This window comes from Natator depressus, chromosome 9, assembly GCF_965152275.1.
Source record: "Natator depressus isolate rNatDep1 chromosome 9, rNatDep2.hap1, whole genome shotgun sequence".
Lineage (NCBI taxonomy): Eukaryota > Metazoa > Chordata > Testudines > Cheloniidae > Natator > Natator depressus.
The window spans coordinates 54,843,606-54,863,777 of record NC_134242.1 but is presented as its reverse complement, the minus strand read 5'-3'; the positions used below and the strand labels follow the sequence as shown (position 1 = coordinate 54,863,777).

The 20,172-nt window shown below is 42.2% G+C and overlaps 1 protein-coding gene across 4 annotated transcripts in view; it reads right to left on the bottom strand.

Annotated features, from left to right (window-relative positions):
• The window catches only part of PASK (PAS domain containing serine/threonine kinase), a 51,920-nt gene that overhangs the window by 22,385 nt on the left and 9,363 nt on the right, over window positions 1-20,172 (bottom strand). For all 4 annotated transcript variants that reach the window (XM_074964228.1, XM_074964230.1, XM_074964229.1 and 1 more), the window contains 11 exons: window positions 19,589-19,729; window positions 18,879-19,013; window positions 18,267-18,560; window positions 17,563-17,734; window positions 13,834-14,005; window positions 8,877-10,174; window positions 7,851-8,032; window positions 4,998-5,165; window positions 4,207-4,332; window positions 2,729-2,863; window positions 1,318-1,517 (listed from right to left, as the gene is read on the bottom strand). In XM_074964228.1, coding sequence (XP_074820329.1) covers window positions 1,318-1,517; window positions 2,729-2,863; window positions 4,207-4,332; window positions 4,998-5,165; window positions 7,851-8,032; window positions 8,877-10,174; window positions 13,834-14,005; window positions 17,563-17,734; window positions 18,267-18,560; window positions 18,879-19,013; window positions 19,589-19,729 — 3,023 coding nt within the window. The remainder of the gene's footprint in view (window positions 1-1,317; window positions 1,518-2,728; window positions 2,864-4,206; window positions 4,333-4,997; window positions 5,166-7,850; window positions 8,033-8,876; window positions 10,175-13,833; window positions 14,006-17,562; window positions 17,735-18,266; window positions 18,561-18,878; window positions 19,014-19,588; window positions 19,730-20,172) is intronic.

The window sequence follows — 20,172 nt, the reverse complement described above, 5'->3', positions numbered from 1 at the left end:
GCCCTGGAGAAAAGGGCTGGCTCTCCTCCTTTTTTACAGCTGCTGCTATATATGTTGAGTTTTTCCCATTAGAAAGAAGAGCCTGGAGAGGGGACCCAGGGGAACAGCTAGAAACAAGGAGGAAGAGCTAACCTACATGTCCCTAATAGTAGTCCTTGCTCCCAGGAGAAGGAACTGTAATTCTTCTTCAGGGGCTGAATCCATAACCTGCCAACCTCCACTTGGAAAGGAATGTTCAGAGGAGATGGGGAATGAGACAACCTGATGCCTGGACCATACGTCCAGGGGAGCAATGAACCAATCAGCATGGAGATACACATCATGGGAGAGGAAGCCCAGACTATAGGACAGCATGATCAAGGAAAGGACAACAAACTGATCAAGCAGCAGAGAAGTACATGCCAGAAAGCAAGTAGAGAAGGGAGACAGAACTGATGGGAGTGGGATATGACAAGATTTCATTCTTCAAAATAGGGCAAGTTAAAGGACAGCTACAACACAAATACTTCCCTGATACCCTGTTTCTCCATGTAAACAATTGCCAAAAAGAGATGTGTGTTCATAAAAAGACTTGAATGGGAGGGGTGGTGGGTCACCAAGACCCATCTATTAAGATTTAGATGTAGATAGTGAGAAACACAGAACAGATTAAGTTGTGATATGTTTCACCTAGACCCTACCAGCCTAGGGATAAAAATCTTAAACCTGTTTGTTAACTTGGTTGTACAGCATGGCAGTCAGAAGCTTACCCAGCATGCTATTTTTAATAAAGCCCCGCATAAGCACCACTAGTTCAGCTTGAAGTGGCACTTGCATTCTAGATCACACCAGACAGTTAGTCCCTCTTTGGCTGGGAACATTCATGCTTGTGTTGAGTGCAGAGAATTCGTTTATGATCTTGATAAAGGACATATGGAAAATGATCAAGACATTTTGAGATGCTTAGATTGCATTTGGACAACTGACAAAACTTACAGCAGTATTTCCCAACGTGAGGGTGCACACCATTGAAGGGGCAAGAAGGACTAATGGGCAGGGGCCCACATATAGCTTTCATTTGAAAGAGAGAAATGAAGTCTCTGCAACAGCAGTGAAGAAAATTTTCAAAAGATGTGAGCCAAATGCAACCTATGCAGCAGAGTACCTGAAAGAAGAGCTTTGAGGTATGAAATACCCAATTCATTTCAATGGGTCTAGCATAGATGCTAATGACAATAGTTTAAGCATCATTCTGTCAGCCATTCTACTGCCCTGGCCTTACAAGTGCATTGCTAACAAGGAATACAAGAGCAGTTTTCACTCAGGCCCAGTACGTACGGATTGCCCGAGAGCACTTCCGGTGAGCAGTACTCAATTGTCCCACAGAAGGTGTAGAACAGCTTGCCAGGTTCCAAGTAAGCAACTGAGCCAAAATCCACCAGTTTGATTGTGAAATCTTCAGCAATGATGATGTTCTCATCCTTGATGTCTCTATGGAGGATATTTCTGCAGTGGAGATATCCCACTGCTGACACTAGCTGAAGCACAAAGATTGAGGTCACAATACAAAGAAGTTTACATGAGGGACACTTATCCAGAACACAACAGAACTCTGATAGGCATAAATTGGGGGTTTGTTTACATCTCATCTATACAAGATGCGGAGCTGCATCCAACCGGGGATGGCTGTCATCATATTGAAGTAATGCTCTCTGGGAAATATATTTGGAAGCAAACTAAGGTTTCACCTTCTCCAAATGTGTACAGGTTAGGGTGCCTTTTAGCCATGTTTGTTCATCCCTTGGGGTTAGGAGCACCAGTGATTAGTCACAATCCAGCAAGTTAATTTTTTTTTTAAATCCAAACTTTGACCAAAGAATAATTTAGTCTTCCCACATTTCCTTCCCCATCATTGCAGGCTTATGAGGTCTGAGTATTTGGGAGTGAACTTTTATATAAATAAGATAACTCACTCAAATACTGAGGCCTGGTCTACATTAGAAAATTCAGTCAGTGTAACTACGTAGCTCAGGGGTGTGAAAAATCCACATCCCTGAGCAACACAGTTAAGCCAGCCTAATTCCCCACGCAGACAGCACTAAGTCAACAGAAGAATTCTTCCTTGCAATCCACCTCCCCGAGAGGTGGTAAACTACGCTGACGGGAGAACCCCTCCTGTCTACACTCAAGAGAGACAACGGTGCAGCTTCAGCTCTGCAATGTTTCAAGGACAGAAAACTCTCAGTCACTTCGTTCTGCACAATCATTCTGTGATGCCATAATTAAGTATCGCATCACAATTTGCAAACAAACAATTCTGATAAAGTGTTAATTTTGTGACACCTCAGTCCAATCAAGCAGGCAGAGCAGGAAAGTAAAGGGGAGTTTCAGTTGACACAAACCTTTGTGTGCCAGCAGTAAATGAAAAGTACATAAAAATACCAGAGATTCATTAATGAGACTTGGGGAAACCTCACTTAATGTTACCCCACTTGTGGCAGCAGTCTTTTAAAGGTTACTATGAGTGACATTTCAGACCACTAGAAATCAGCCTTCCAAAATGTTCAAGTGGTACTCTCTAAATACCACACACTATCATAGAAACAGAGCAGTGCATATAGATTAATTGACTAATCTTATCTCAACTTTCCAGTGAAACGGGATTTTTGTATTAGCCAAGTTTCCCCCATCATAACTGTCAAACTGGCACATTCTCAGAAACACGCTTTACTTCAAAAGTAGCTCCCACCTGTCTGAATATATAGCTTGCCAAAGGCTCATCCAAGTCAGGCTGATTGTCAATGAATGTGAAAAGATCTAGACCCGATCCATGCTTCTCCATCACGAATTGGAAAAAACATTCGTTTTCAAATACATCCAGCACCTATAAATAACAGACACTTCTATAATGCTTTTGATCCTTACAGCATTCTACAGACATTAACCTCCAAGAAGGGCAGTGATAAAAGCATATTATCATCTTTAGGGAATTAAATCTCTCTAAACATACAACTTGTCAGCATTAAATTGCCCAACTCGTACAATCATCCAGGGTAAGCGGGGCAAGAATTTAAAAAGGGAGCATCAGTTTCTGGTCTAAAGCTCTTATGTCACCAAATCACTGCCACCAGAAATAAAGTCTCCTCTGAACACTGAAGTCCGAAGTATACAAGAAGTTCAGAGGAAGGCTTCCTCAGTCTTGTGATGATCAGCTTGAACCTCCTGAGAAGGGTAAATTTCAACAAAATAAGGTTCTCATGTCTTGTGGAGAATTAGCTAACCTAAACAGCAGGTAAAGGACTCAGGAATTCAGTCCTGAATCCTTTACAAGATAAATCAAGACCTTCTGTTTAATGGTATTAGCTACTGTTCTCTTTAACTGCAGGGACAACCAGATGAAGGCTTTGATGATCGTGACAGATATCTCAGACTAATTAAAAATCTACTCTTAATTGAAAATGGTCTCTTTCATGTCACCAAGCCAGCATGTCCTGGAAGGAATTCTGAACACTGACAGGATCAGAGAACCCCTGTATGGTCTGAACATAGACACCACAGAATTCAGTAAGGCAATGTTACAATGCCCCTAATTCTCCAAAGACTGCTGCAGCAATCTGGCTCACATCTATATCATTGCCTCCGAGTAAAGACTGCAAGCCATGCCAAATCTTGCCAAGGTCTTCTGACCTGAATAGTTAGAATGCAAGATTTTTGAAGTGAGTCATATCTAATAAGTCTTAACAGACTTCAAAGGGTTTATTCTGATGAGAGAGTGGGTTTGGTAAATTTGCAATAATCCTAGAATCAATTTAGTAAAGCTAAGTTAATTATATACAAAAATGTAAACACTATGATCATTACCAAAAAAAAAAAAAATCAGGAAGGACACAGAGGTCCATATGTGGAAGCCTTTATTCCCCAAATACTGGCTTTTCCTTGTTGGGCGTTGAAATAGTATTTAAAAAGAATCAACTGTTAGTTATCTTGCATTGATCATTTTGAAGAACTACTTTGATCAGATAAATCGATGCGTATATTTTAGGGACAATACTATATATTAAACAAGCAACTTTAGAGCATTTATTGTATTATGTACTTTGCATTAAGAAAATGTCAGTAAGAGTTATTAGCTACTAGACAACAGCCTGATGAAAGATGGGCGGAAGTGAAGAATAATTCAAATTATGACTGTACCTTAAAAGCTGTGTGCTTTGAATTAGACTATACCTTAATAATACTGGGGTGCTGCAGCTTCAGCAGGATTGCGATCTCCTGAGTAACTTTCCCCAGCTCAGGATCCTCTACCCAGCAGTCTTCCAGCACCTTCTCCTTCCAAATGAACTTTACTACAACCTACACAAATAATAGAATGCAAGAGGGCCCAGGATGATTAAAAGAAAGATGATTTTCTCTACAAGCTCACTAAAAGGCCATTGCCAGTAGCCCAGAAAGCTGCTGATAGTTATAAAAGCCAGAGCTACACTAGATTGGCAGCACAACTGCACCTGTTGCTATTAACATACACTCCCTATTTTGCTTTCAGCTGGTTCACTGAACTCTGTAAAACTTCTCCCACGGATCAAATCTAGGGCCCCAAGACTTCAGTAAATCTACTCTAGGCATATTCTTAAATCTTTGAAGGAGCTGAGCCATCATTTGCAGTTTGTCCTATCTGCTTACTGATAACTTAATTCTACAGCATTGTTAAGATCTGCAATACCACTGCTCTCAGACTTTCAGTGGGCTGAATTAGACACAGAATGGTTACCAGTCACAAAATGAGGCTGGCCACAGAGATTAATATCCTTTTCAAAGAATGTATTACATCAGTGTCAACATTTCTAGGTTTTTGTTTGTCTTTTTAAAAGAGCTAAGAAGTTCAGATTTAATTTTGTGTTTTTGATAGCCTGAGGTGGACATTTCATTACAGAATAACCTTTGCTCCTGCAATAAATGGTCATATTATAAAAGAAAAAAATAACTAGAAGAGTAAATTAAATAAATTTTTCCTCCTTAACCTCCTTATTATCTTTCTTGCATCTGGCAGTCCGGACAAAGCCAAAAGCTCCTTTGCCAATGAGATTGAGAGTGTCATATTTCTTTGCATATTCTCCATCATATGCCCGCAATCTTTCCAGATCTTCAGCTCTTTGGGAATTTTCAAACAATGGCATTGTCCTGATCACCTGCAGTAAGAAGGAAGAGACACCAAAAAACTGAAATGAGCCAGTGAGGTTTATAAAATAAAGAGATATAAAGAAATAAGATATTTAGAGGAAGATGCTTTTTCACTGTAGTTGTGAAAATGTGTTATTTTAACTCCAATGCCAAAAGCTGTCTGTCCTCGGAATTACCGCAACGAACTAGAGTGCTGGTTCGTCTAGTTCAGCAGCCTAATTCCAGCAGTCACCAATACCACACACTTCAGTGGAAAGAGAAGAAACAGAAGAAAACGTACCTAGATAATTTTGTAAACTGCTGTGTATGGAGAAAGTTGTCTTCTTCAACTACCATCAAGCATACATGATCATGTTACATTCTGAGCAAAATTTTAGATTATTTTTCATGTTTTAACTTGACCATTAGGATCAGAGTCACACAAGTTTTTAAACTCAGTCACAACAGTTTGTCTCACTGACCTAAAACTCAGCAGTGAATTCCACAGATATAAATACCATATCAAGAATATTCATACAAACGGCCATACTGGGTCAGACCAAAAGTCTGTCTAGCACAGTATCCTGTCTTCCGACAGTGGCCAATGCCAGGTGCCCCAGAAGGATAGAATAGAACAGGTAATCATCAAGTGATCCATACCCTGTCGCCCATTCCCTGCTTCTGTCAAACAGAGGCTAAAGACACCATTCTTTCACTGGTTCTAAGTTTAATGCCCTTTAATGCCCTTAAGTTTCATAGACTGTCACCTTGTTCTCCTTGGAGACAGCAAATAGATACTGATGAGTTTTGGGATACACTTCAGAATTCTGAATAGCTCCATCAAGTTCATTCTATTTTCTCCTTTACCACGCGCTCCCCCTGCCCCAAAGGCAGGGAGATTAGAATATAAGTCCCCCAGTACTCTGAACTATGTCAGGGGAGGGTGTTTATAAGTGACCAGCAGGTTTCCTCTTTCTTAAGAGGAGGCAACTGGAAGTGGATAGAGTACTCCACATGAAGGAATTGTTGTATTTCTAAAAAGAACCAACAAATACTCTATTTTTTTGAAGTGTGAAATGCTGCTTTATATTGACTTATCCATGCCAAATAGTGACAAGGACAGATATCAGCAGTTTAAACTATTTTCAAAATTGAAATTTCATGAGACATTTTTCTGCCTAACTCTCCACTGTCTTGAAGGAAGATTGCAAGAAACAAAAAAAAGAAAGTATCATTGTAAAAATTAAGTAACTCGTCCCCTTTCTCTTCCAAGTAATAATTACTTCTGCAAATACACTGTAGTATTTCTCTCTGCTCTGAGGAGCAGTTATTCATTAAAACATTTTGTTTATCATCATTCAATCAGTTTTTAAATTTAACCCTTACCTTGGTGTGTGTGTTCTTTAACTCTTAAAATAACCTTACCATGAGCCTTTGGAAAATGCAGGTAAACAACATCCGTAAGGTCATCATCATCTATTTTAACTGATTAGACATTATTTTCCCTTATAGGAACTGCACTGGGAGGAGCATATCATCAGATTTATTAACAACAGGTCCTCAACGGAATTTTTAGGGGTTTTTTTAGTTTAAGATTGCCACTGTTCTTCTCACAGACATTACTCTGTGCTTAAGTACTGTGATACCATGCCAAATGCAATACTGGAGTGGCAGATGAAACCTGCCATTTAATTTCCTTTTGTCAATGTAAGTCAGTCCATTAATATTTGTTCAACCTAATATTTCCTTTTAAAAATGAAAATTTCATACAATGGAACCCAGCAAAACACTAAATCAACCTTAAGCCACAACTAGATGAGATGACAGAGGTTCTGTGTGTCATGCAAATCCTAGCTTTTGGGGTAGCACTGTTCTAGGCCTTGTGTATATTAGGAAATAGAAGCCAGTGAGATTAAATTGATTTAAAAATTGGTCTAGTTACACTTAAAATGGTTTTAGGGAATTTATATTGGATGCACTTAGACCATTTTATGTTATCCTTATCTTAATTTAGCTTAATGCAATAAGTTACCAAATCTCAACAAGAGAGATCCTTTAAAGCATTAAGGTGCACCAAGAAAAAATCCAAAATATGAACGAGTAGTTAAAACTACTTTGTCTTCTCCCTCTCATGACAGTTAAATACTTCCTGCGATACACATTACATCAAAAAAATGCTCACTTCAGCTTCACCCAGAGAAGGGTGCAACAAGAACTGAAGCATTTTCAAACACTAAGTCAGGGTGGCCAAACTTACTGGCCCTCTGAGCCACATATGACAAACTTCAGAATTTCGAGAGCTGGGGTGCGTCTGCCAGGGCTTGGGGCTTCAGCCTTATGTGTGTGTGGGGGGGTGTCTTGGAGCTTCAGCCCTGTGGGAGGTACCTGCTTTGTCACTCCACAAGGAGCAAATACCTGGGAGAGCAGGGAGGGGCCGCTGAGGGCAAGGGTAGATGTGCCTGGGCGTTGTGACTCAAGATGTTGGGGGAGCTGAACCTCTAAATTGTGCTTCCCCTCACACTCAGCAGGCACCAGTCATGTCTGGCAGAAGCCCCTATCCTCACCATCCCACTGGAGGGCGGGAGCCTTGAACTCTCCTCCCAGTCCGGTAAGTGGAAAATGAGGGGGAAGCGGGAAGGGGGACTCTGCAGGCCACACTTTAACTGTAAAAGAGTTTGGCAACCCCTGCATTACATGATGGCAGAGATACTCACTTCTCCCAGGCTGAGTGCGGAGAGATCCTCTATAGACTGGGAAGAACTGGCTAGACTGGAGAGCAGAAGCTGAGTCCTTGCTGCTGCTTCTTTCTGGCTCCGAAGGAGGTCTCTCACCACCCAGACACAGAAGAGAGCTGCAGGGTCTTGCAATTCTACACGCTTCACTTCAAAAAGTATACCTTCAGAAACACATATCCCAGCAGAAAGATATTCAGACCCATTTAAACAGTGAACATAGGTAAAGAAAAAAGTTACCAATGCAGAGAAAGCATTGAGGCCAGCTTTATACCTGGCACTCCTAAATTTAGAAGATTTGAAATGATGGCTTGATATGCTCTATTTTAGGGCCAAATCCTGAGGCCCCTACTCAGAGAACTCCCATTGACTCCAGTGGGAGTTTGTCCAAGTAAGAATTAAGTGAAGCCTAACTAAGGGTTTGACCATTAGAAGGTGTTCTAGAGACTCTTCGAATAACCACCCACAGAAGAGCAGTGACTGCACCCTTAGAAGTGGCAGGTTAAAGAAAATGCCTGTCAAAGGGTGAAGCTATGGATGCAGACTTTAGGTGACACATAAACAGGAGCTGTACATCAGAAGCTGTTGAATCAAACTGTAGGAGTGGATGAAAGGTCTTCGAACACACAAAACTCAACTCAACTCAGGTACTATATTAAATGCTAGCACCTTTCCGATTAAAGGGTATTGTCACATAAAATATCTGGCAAAAAAAAAAAAAAAAAAAAACCACCCCAAGATTCCTTAATTGTGTTTTGACCACCACCTGAGATTACTAAATCAATGAATTTTAGAGAAATTCACTCTTCATCATTTCTCTTACTTTGCATTTCACTCCATTTGGACAATGGAAACAGACTGGCCCACAGATTAACCTTTTTCCTCCTGCAATTCCAAAGCCTCCTCCCTCCTCTATCCCAGAATCATTTGCATTCTTTCAGAAAGGAAAGAAAGAGTGTCTAATCAAGAGCTTCAGAGGGTCAGAAATGGTCATTGGTTTAAACTTACTTAGTCGTGAACCATCTCTGTGATAGCAGTTCCCAGCGTAGCTGCCTTCCAGGATCTTGGAGATAAGCAAAGGAACTGATGGAGATAATGTAGCTTCTGGTTTTACAGGGGTGGATGTTACTTGCATTTTCAAGTTCTGTTGCTTGAACACCAGAAAGTCTTCTTGGGGATTCACATAATTGTTCAGAGGGCTTCCGTTCAGATGATCCCCCATGTTCTCTGCAGCACTCTTAGGAACTGAAGATGTTCTGGAGGAATCCTCTTGAATATTTTCCAAATGCCTGCTGGAATTCAACCACTCCTGGCCACTCTTTGGGGAAGTGCTATTCAACAGGAGCTCTTCCTGTTCAATTGTAGAGGAGTTAGTCTTCTGGGCCAGGAGGCTGCCCATATCTAAGTCACAATCCACCACATCAGGCAAGTGTGTCCTTAGAAGATCTGAAGTAGCATCTGAACAACTGGCTGAAGTCAGCTCTGTGCCAACGTTCAGGTCCAGTTCCTCAAGGCCTTCGCAAATGCAATTTACCTTAGTGCCCGGTACTTGGATTGCTTTGAAATTAATGGCAGCCCCCAAAGCAGAGGCATCACAAGCTAGTAAACTTCCTGAACAAACATCTTGAATATTACTCCTTCCAACAGGAAGGAAAGATGAACAGTCAGTCAGTTTGGAGTTTTCTATTGTCATCTGCTCAAAGCTGGAGTTTCTTGTCCCACTCATCGACTTTGTATTTGCGAACTGCTCTGTAATCACATTGGCTTGCATATCTTGTCTGCGGTAAGATGTTGCCCCAAGCCACGGTTCATCTAGTGTTGGTGTCCCAAATGAGAGACAAGTAGCGTCACACAAAAATCTATTCAAATCGCTGGTCTCAGTTTCTAATTGGCAGGGAACAGGCATCTGAGGGTCCATTAGTGAAGTAGCCTTTCCCTGAGGTTCAGTGGAAGATTGACACTTCATGGTTTCATATGGTAACCTAGAGCTCAGTTGCCTATCTAAATTCACAAGGACTTGATGTTCTTCCTGCAGCAGGTGAGATAAGCTACCGGTCACATCAGCGTTCACCTGCCGAGTCTCAGATGGTACTGGACCATCACTGTCTCTCACTGGGTCTTCTGTATCCTGACAGAAAACTGATAGTTTTGAATCAGATGGTTTGGGAGAGTCTGCTGCAGAGAGGCTCTGGGGTGAGTTATTAGTTTCTGCAGTTTCCAACACAGTGAAGACTCCATCATGCTGATTCTCAGGCAATGGCTGTTCATCTGTGGCAGGCAGGCCACCAGTAGCAATGCAGTCCACACTATAGGGATTCAAATGTGTCATTCATGTCAGGGCCAGAAAAGAATGAGAGAGAATTCATTGATACACAACTTGCACTTTTTTTTTTACAAGATTCAGTAGGAAACTCTTGGTGCAGACTTCCCAGTTCATGGCAAATCCAAAGTCTTAATGCAAAGGAATGGCTAAAGTTAGCATATGGCACAGGCTGCTAAACATTGTACCAATAAGAAAAGGAGTACTTGTGGCACCTTAGAGACTAAAAAATTTATTTGAGCATAAGCTTTCGTGAGCTACAGCTCACTTCATCCAATAGATGGTCTACGAAATAGGATCTACAACAGGAGTGAATTTGCCACAATTAAATGGAAACAAGCTACAGCACATGGCAGAATATAAGTTAATGAAAGATCTGTATTGGGTTCCCAGATATTTTTATATACAGTTTTATCTATGATAACACAAATGACCTTTAGATTACTGTAAATTTACAAAGGCAGTAACAATTCTAACTCAAGTTAAACACTAAATGAAGGAGAGTGCAGATATAAAAGGTTTTAGAGTCTGTACTTAAACAGTGGATGACAAATACAGTTCTGTTTAATGTAGAATTATCATTCTTGTAGTGAAAAGAAGAGAGAGAAGACTGACCCACAGTATTCTTGCCAGCAAGTTAAAGAAGTATGGGCTGGATGAATGGACGATAAGGTGGATAGAAAGCTGGTTAGATCACTGGGCTCAACAGGTAGTGATCAATGGCTCCATGTCTAATTCGCAGCTGGTATCAAGTGGAGTGCCTCAAGGGTCAGTCCTAGGGCAGGTTTTGTTCAATATCTTCATTAATGAACTGGAAGATGGCGTGGATTGCACCCTCAGCAAGTTTGCAGATGACACTAAACTGGAAGGAGTGGGAAATACGCTGGAGGATAGGGATAGAACATAAGAATGGCCATACTGGGTCAGACCAAAAGGTCCATCCAGCCCAGCATCCTGTCTACCAACAGTGGCCAATGCCAGGTGCCCAGGAGGGAGTGAACCTAACAGGTAATGATCAAGTGATCTCTCTCCTGCCATCCATCTCCACCCTCTGACAAACAGAGGCTAGGGACACCTTTCCTTACCCATCCTGGCTAATAGCTGTTAATGGACTTAACCTCCATGAATGTATCCAGTTCTCTTTTAAACCCTGTTATAGTCCTAGCCTTCACAACCTCCTCAGGCAAGGAGTTCCACAGGTTGACTGTGCACTGAGTGAAGAACTTCCTTTGTTTTAAACTTGCTGCCCATTAATTTCATTTGGTGGCCCCTAGTTCTTATATTATGGGAACAAGTAAATAACTTTTCCTTATTCACCTTCTCCACACCACCTCATGATTTTATATACCTCTATCATACCCCACGTAGTCTCCTCTTTTCCAAGCTGAGAAGTCCTAACCTCTTTAATCTCTCCTCATATGGGACCTGTTCCAAACCCCTAATCATTTTAGTTGCCCTTTTCTGAACCTTTTCTAATGCCAGTATATCTTTGAGATGAGGGGACCACATCTGTACGCAGTATTCAAGATGTGGGCGTACCATGGATTTATATAAGGGCAATAAGATAGGAATCATTTAAAAAGGGACAGAGAATAAGAGGGAGACTAACATCCCATTTGCTTTTTTGACTGCCGCTGCACACTGCGTGGATGTCTTCAGAGAACTATCCACGATGACTCCCAAGATCTTTCTCCCGATTAGTTGTAGCTAAATTAGCCCCCTTCATATTGTATGCATATTTGGGGTTATTTTTTCCCCCCAATGTGCATTACTTTACATTTATCCACATTAAATTTCATTTGTCATTTTGTTGTCCAATCACTTAGTTTTGTGAGATCTTTTTGAAGTTCTTCACAGTCTGCTTTGGTCTTCACTATCTTGAGCAGTTTAGTATCATCTGCAAACTTTACCACCTCACTGTTTACCCCTTTCTCCAGATCATTTACGAATAAATTGAATAGGATTGGTTCTAGGCCTGACCCCTCTCCATTCTGAAAATTTACCTTTATTCCTACCCTTTGTTCCCTGACTTTTAAGCAGTTCTCAGCTCATGAAAGGATCTTCCCTCTTATCCCAGGAGAACTTAATTTACGTTAAGAGCCTTTGGTGAGGGACCTTGTCAAAGGCTTTCTGGAAATTTAAGTACACTATGTCCACTGGATCCCCCTTGTCCACGTTTGTTGACCCCTTCAAAGAACTCTAATAGATTAATAAGACATGATTTCCCTTTACAGAAACCATGGATACAGAGGGACCTAAACAAATTACAGGACTGGGCCAAAAGAAATCTGATGATGTTCAGCAAGGACAAGTACAGAGTCCTGCACTTAGGACGGAAGAATCCCATGCACCGCTACAGACTAGGGACTGAGCGGCTAGACAGCAGTTCTGCAGAAAAGGACCTAGGGGTTACGGTGAACAAGAAGCTCGATATGAGTCAACAGTGTGCCCTTGTTGCCAAGAAAGCTAACTGCATTTTGGGCTGTATAAATAGGAGCATTGCCAGCAGATCGAGGGACGTGATCATTCCCCTCTACTCGGCATTGATGAGGCCTCATCTGGAGTACTGTGTCCAGTTTTGGGCCCCACACTTCAAGAAGGATGTGGAAAAATTGGAAAGAGTCCAGCAGAGGGCAACAAAAATGATTAGGGGTCTGGAACACGTGACTTATGAGGGGAGATTGAGGGAACTGGGAATATTTAGTCTGCAGAAGAGAAGGGGGGGGGAGGGGGATTTGATAGCTGCTTTCAACTACCTGAAAGGGGGTTCCAAAGAGGATGGATCTAGACTGTTCTCAGTGGTAGCAGACAACAGAACAAGGAGTAATGGTCTCAAGTTGCAGTGGGGGAGGTCTAGGTTGAATATTAGGAAAAACTTTTTCACTAGGAGGGTGGTGAAGCACTGGAATGGGTTACCTAGGGAGGTGGTGGAATCTCTATCCTTAGAGGGTTTTAAGGTCCAGCTTGACAAAGCCCTGGCTGGGATAATTTAATTGGGGATTGGTCCTGCTTTGAGCAGGGGGTTGGACTAGATGACATGCCGAGGTCCCTTCCACCCCTGATATTCTAGGATTCTATGGCCTAAAGAGATCCAGAGGAGACAGTTGGGCTTCCCTGCTAATAGAGTGCAAAGTTCTGTGGGAAGATGAAGTACTAAATGAACCAAGACTTTTACATAGCATACAGTGACTCTCAGAAGGAAGGAACACTGTTTAAAACATAGTTCCAGCTAGACTAGTTCCCAGAACACTTTTGCTGGATAGCATGAATGGGGCCAAGCAATGTTAGAAATTGGTTTAGCTGGAATTGTATTTAAACACTTCTTTAAATCTGTTCCTGACCTAGCACAGACAGAAGCTAGATATCATTTCTGGCTGGGGAGAAAGTGACCCTTACAGGTCAGAGTGGTGGTAGTGGGTAATCTAACTGGCTGAGTATGGGTAGGACTAAAGAAGCAGCAGAGATGGACAAGATGCTTTACCTGCCTTGCAGATAGCCCTCAGCTGCAAAAAAACAAGTACAGGAGGCTAACGCTCTCCTGACCCCTCCCAGTTCAGTTTTACAAATAAAGAAACACTATTTCTTGCAGTTGTTGCTAACTGGCTTGATTTATAGAAGCTTTGACAGTGCACATATAAAACCTACCCACTGAAATGTGTGGATGTCACTGCAGGTGACGAGAAAGTAGATGGCAAACTGCTCCCACTGTCCAGCCAGGTCTCTGCACTAGTGAAAATCTCTTCTGCCTGGCTCCTTGATAGTTTCTGCTTCTCGTGTAGCAGGAGGACTGCATCTCCAGGAAGCAAGAGGTTGGCACCTGTACCAAACACGATGAGACAATTCTTCAGATTTAGTCTTGATTGCAAATATGTCAGCTTTCATAGCTCAAGAAGCCTGGGAATGGCCCTGCTCTGTATCTAGTACCTAATAGTTTAAAGGGTAGAACTGACCCAGGTGACAAAGGTGTGGGGGAGGAGGTCGTCACAACCTAACTTCCCAGAGAAGCATGGTCGAGTGCTAAAGCATCAAACACATAGGTGGAGAAAAACAGAAGAAAGCAGCAGCCCTGAAACCACTGGGTAGGTGAAGAACCTGAGCACTACTTTTGGATTTTCCATTCTGTTCAAACCTGGGACAGTGAATCTGAGCCCATGCTCAGATCCCCAGGAAAAACCTATGACAAATGCAATACAAGAAAATTTACATTATTTAACATTAAAGTTATTTCAAACCGCTCCAAAAATCAAGAAAAAAAAACACAAAAGTTCAGTTTGCTATGGTAACCTTAATTCACCCAAATTACACATCTAGGATAGAAAGAAGAACAAAGCTCAAAAGGTTTAAGGAAAGACTCAAAGAACAGAAACAGTGGTCTGTTACAGTGCAAAAATATCCAAAGGGAATCAGAATGCAAGTGAGGATGCGAGGTAAAGAAAAGTAAACAGACATTGCCAAAACTACATACAGCTAAACTAGGCTGTATACAGCTACAAAATGAAAATACAAAGTGACTAAATCTAGACTAAAAACAAGAAAAGCTCCTCCCAGAATCTATTTGGTAGAGACTGAAAGCACTGTCCACCAATTCCTTTTGGTTCCTGTCACCACAGCCAAAAAGGAACCAGAGGACAAAGCTGAGAGCTAGAGGGAACTGTGAAGCCAATAACCCTAAGTCCTCAAACAGCTACCATTTGCCTTGTGCAAATGACCAACATAGTTCATGCATCTCAGATCTCTAATTTTATTATTTAGGACCAAAATTCTCTGCTGGCATAATTCCATTGGAGTTACTCCTGTAGCTAATTTAGCCCTTAGTGGATTACCAAAGGGCGTATAACAGTAACTCCTCACTTAATGTTGTAGTTATGTTCCTGAAAAATGCGACTATGTGAAACGATGTTAAACTAATCCAATTTCCCCATAAGAATGAACGTAAATGCGGGGGGGGGGGGGGGGTTGGTTTAGGTTCCAGGGAAAAATTTTTTTGCCATACAGTATAGCATTATAGTTGGGAGGTGTCCCCGCCTTACCCCACACAGGTACAATCCACTGGCACTGGAGACAATGAGGCAGGCAAGGAGGCTGAAGAGGCTGTAGGCTAGGAGAAGCACGTTGCACAGCAGCAGCGGCAGCTTCCCCTACTCTGCAAGCACCAGGGGTGGGGGGCTCAAACCTCGGCCCACCCACTCCACCCATTCCCCCAAACCCCCACCCTTAACCCGCCTCTTCTTCCCCCCCACCCTTTCCTCCGCACACCGCGTCTTCGCACCTCCCCCCTTCCTCCCCTGCCTCCTGCCCTCGGCAATCAGCTGGCTTTTGGCATTCAGGAGGGAGGGGGGAGGAGCGAGGACACAGCAGGCAGGCTCCCCCTCCCTCCCCTGCCTCCTGAATGTCGCAAGCCAGCTGATTGCCATGGGCAGGAGGGAGGGGGGAGGAGCAAGGACACAGTATGCCACTAATCCTCATCCATACACATATATTTGGAGCCAGAGAGCAGCTGCTACAAAGGAAAAGGGAAAAGAAGAGAATGAAAGGAAAAGAAGAGAGACAAAACAGAGTGGGTGGGAAGACATACTGCTGAAATGTGATCAGAGTAAGCAGCCTGAGATACTTTTAAGTATAAGGAATCTTACAGAATGGTTGTGTGTATCAGTAACAGCTAGAAGTTTGCTGAACACAGTAACCAAAAATCATTCCCCTCTCCTTTTCTTCTTCAAAAAGAAGCATGCAAAATAAAGCCACATACTGTTTTTCTTATAGCAAATTCTTAAGGTGTGATTAGCAAGAATACCTCAGATTACAGTAATTGCACATTTGTTAGATAAAAGTGAATTTCCAGGAGAATTTTTAGAAATACTCGCCACTGTTTCCAGCTGAGACTGATCACAGTGGTAGCTGCCATTTCATAGCTATTTCTCAGAAGGAGCTCATTTTGGACGATGTAGATGCAATGGCACCAGCCGGGGCAGTTGTGGGCATCCACAGGACACCGCACTGTCGAAATGCCGCTGCTGAGCGCGGCCGCTGGAGAACCGCCCGCCGAAATGCCACCAAGAAGCGTTGCCATTTCTCGGCGGCCGGGTGTCTGGCGCCCGCCACAGTCTTCTGGGAATAGAAATATGCTATTTCCACAGAAAGGTTGGGGACCACTGACGTAGACTATGACTTTGGAAATACAGCTCTGATTTCAATGCATGAAAAAGCAAGGAATTTAGCAAGACACTGTAACACCAGGTCTATTATTTTAACAGCTCCATTAAGCAGTAAAACTAACACCAACAAGAGCTCTTTTGTTAAACTAGAATTTTAACTAGGACAACAAACAGACTGAACATACCTTACAGTAACTTGATAAATTTCTTGCTTCCCCCACCCCAGGTATTCAGCTCACAGATGCATTCTCGAACATGGAAACTCTACTTGATTGAGAATTCTTCTGTCATATTTAAAATACTTTTACTGTTCTTTTGTAGTTGACTTACATTGAAGGACGTTGCTAGCCGACAATAAGGGTGTATTTGATACACAGACAATCAGACTGCTGAAGGGCATGCAGGCTGCCCTTTATTCTGACTGAATGGAAGAAGCAATTGAACTCATTTATGGAGTAAGATAGCTGAAACAATAGAAGCCACCATCCAAAGCACAGGCCACACAGAAGGCCTGAACATGAACTAACTCAGGGGAGAAGAGTATCCCTGGGAACAGATTTCAAATGCAGGGGCTGGAGCACTGTTTGGAATGCAGCTGTGTGTGGCAGCAAGAAAAGCCATGAGAAAGCCAGAGAAGCAGTGATAGCAAGGAAGCCAAATGAGAAAGTGCTTCTTGTAGACAGGGCCCTGGCTGGAAAGGTACGCTTGGAAACTGTGAGCAAAGAAAGACACTGTCTCCTCTTTGTTCCTACTGTGTTCAGGGGAACAGGAATGCGTGTCCATTCTTTGTAAATGGACAGGATTGCACCAAATAATATACCTGACTCATCAGCACTTTCTCCTGTTAACAGAAACAAACCAGCAAAGCTCCAAATATTGGCTAACCAATATTAAGGTTCTCCTTTAAAATGCTAATACAGTAGACTTCTACATACCGACACCTCTGTCAAGCCAGTTACATTTCAGACATTTTGAAGTGCTTTGAGATCATTGAGAAAAAAGGATGCTATACAGGCAAAGTATTATTTATTCTTGGTATAATTATTTCTGAACTGGCATGTTCTTTGGTTTCTTGCCATTAGAAATGTAAAATAAAATTTCCATCAATGCAATGTAACTGATTATTTCAAACATGCGCTTTCAACTATACAGAAATCCAGTCATTTCGTAGCACACACAACCATTTTCAGTGACATGCTTCTCCCCTTTCAGGTCATTTTACCTTCTCTACTACTATCTGCTATACAACAGTCTCCCTGCTGGGCTCTTTTAATATCTCCAGAGGTTCGTCCATTTTCTGTCTCCATGCAGTCATCAAGAGGGGGAAATGGCAAGGAGGATTCATCAGTTCTATCCGTGTGGTTACAGAAACCAGGAATCAGGAAGGTGATGTTCTAAAATACAGAATACAACAGTATGAATCAGACTGACTCCTCACTGGTTGGTGACAGATGCCAATAACCTCTGCTGGTGGAGAAAGCAATCCAATCTGATCCTTGTGGTTCATGTTTGTCTGACTTCCAACAACAACAACAACAACAACAACGAGTCCGGTGGCACCTTAAAGGCTAAGATTTATTTGGTCTTTATTTTGTCCTTATTTTATTAGTCTCTAAGGTGCCACCGGACTCCTTGTTGTTTTTGTGGAGACAGACTAACAAGGCTACCCCCAATACATGATCCACAACAGTGATGGAAGAAGAGAGATTACAGAGTCTGCTTCCGCATGCTTAAAATTTGTTCTAATCCTTTGGCAATCCTTTGTTCAGAAGTTAACTTATGCACCAACGACCACCCCACACTTATTTGTTGACTACAGCAGTTCTAACTGAGCAAGTGGAATAGATTCTTTTGCTGGCAGACTTGAGATCATTAAGACACACCAATCATTTTTGGGGGGAGGAGGGGAGAAAATTCAGGCCTCACCTTTCCCAGCAGCTCCTTTTTCTCATAGCCAAACAGCATTAAAGCAAAACTGTTGTTGATGCCATAGATGCTCCCATCTCGTTGGAGTGTGATAAGCCCACTGAGGGCGGTGAAAACCCAGACAGTGGCAGAGTAAGAACAGTCTGTGGAAGATCCTGTCTTGAACTCCTGAAGGAGTCCATCCTTAATCACTGAGACTTGGTCCTCATCAGGAAGACTAGCCCTCAGCTTTAAACTGAGAGGAAATGTTGTGCCCTCCCTGGCTCGACCTATAGATCTCTGGATCTTGAGATTCTAAAAAGAGAAACACTGTTTACACATCAAGTTATGCACAGGAAAGCTTTCCAGGGGGCGGAGGGGAGAATGTGTTATTTCACTAGGAGAGCTCCTGCAGTGAAAGCCCTAGCTCATTACTTAGCTAGGAAACACCTGAACAGCAACCAACAACTCCATAGCCATTATCAGGAGACTTAGGTGCTAAATCTGCCACCAGAGGCTCTATTTGTTACCCAACTAGAGAAAGCCAACATATATGAAATATGAAGACTGTGCAGTATTTATATCACAAGTGAGAAGAGCAAGGAACAGCTTAGTTGATAGACCACACAGTACCTTTGGAATTTTCTTGCCAGGAGGAGGGATCTGCAGCGAAGGAATCAGATCTGTTATGTAGTGACCAACTACTTCTTCCAATGATGTGTAACCATGGAGATGAGCAAAAAGAAGGTCACACGATGTAATCTCTCCCTTAAAAAGAGTTCACATGACCCTCATAATTGTAATGTTTTAACCACAGGCCACACCATTCCTAAAGAGCAGTTTATGCTAATACCAAACAATATGGCTGGAAGTGCCCATGAAGAGAGTCAATACCAATAACAAACACTGATTCAGTAAGCAGATGCAGTATAATACAGTGCCACTCCGACACTATTTTTATGCACGGAAACCACATGTAGCTAAAATCCATGTGAGGCAAGTGGAAAAACAGTATCTGAGATTTCCCCCAACAAAAAGTGTTTGTACACAAAGATTTACAACCATGTCTGTTAATTCACCTGCAGTATTCTATCTATACTGAGAGACCAGAGCTAATCATGTTAAAAAATGCAAGTCAAGACTGAGATCAACTGGCACGGCTGTGTGGGAGAAACTTGCAGAGTCTGCCCACACTACACTTGGCTCCAGCCAGTGCTATCTACATCTTTCATATTCATGAGTACTAAATTGTCTGTTAAAGCTTTTAAGATCCCCTCACTTGCACAAAAGCTCTTTTGTCAAATTGCTCTCACATTTTGTGACTAATAGAACAGAACACTCACATCACTTCTGAAGGAAACAGAGGCAGAGAGTCTTTCCACTGGTTCCAGCACAACCACACAGCACTGGTTGTCCTTGCTTCTCATTCTCCTCATCCAGACTGAGACAGGGATCTTCTCATTTCTAGGTCCTATAACATCCACCTGTTAACAGAAATCAGCATTAAATACAGTGTACTGATATGTCTCTTTACCTACCAACAGCTTCAGGGCAATGAGAGCTGAATAAGATTTCAATCTGAGATGTGTCTCTCCTGCTGTTAGAAATGCAAGATAAGGGATCTTTCTATTAATTTTTCGAACAGGGCGAAGTGAAAAAGTCTTCCTTAATGGTGCCAACTCCTCTTGCATTCTCCAAAACATTCAATTAAATAGGAACCTCCATTTGTATTATAAGGGGTATGACAAACAGTTCTGGACTATAGGATTGCTTCGCTCCAGCTCCAGGCAAAAACCTGCAGCTCCACTGCTCCAGAGCTGCTCAGAGCTCTAGCTCTGGGCTCTGCTCCAAAGCCCTGCATTCAATGAATGCATAATATCAATATGCAAGCTGCATATTTATACATTTGTATCTCCAATATTGCGGC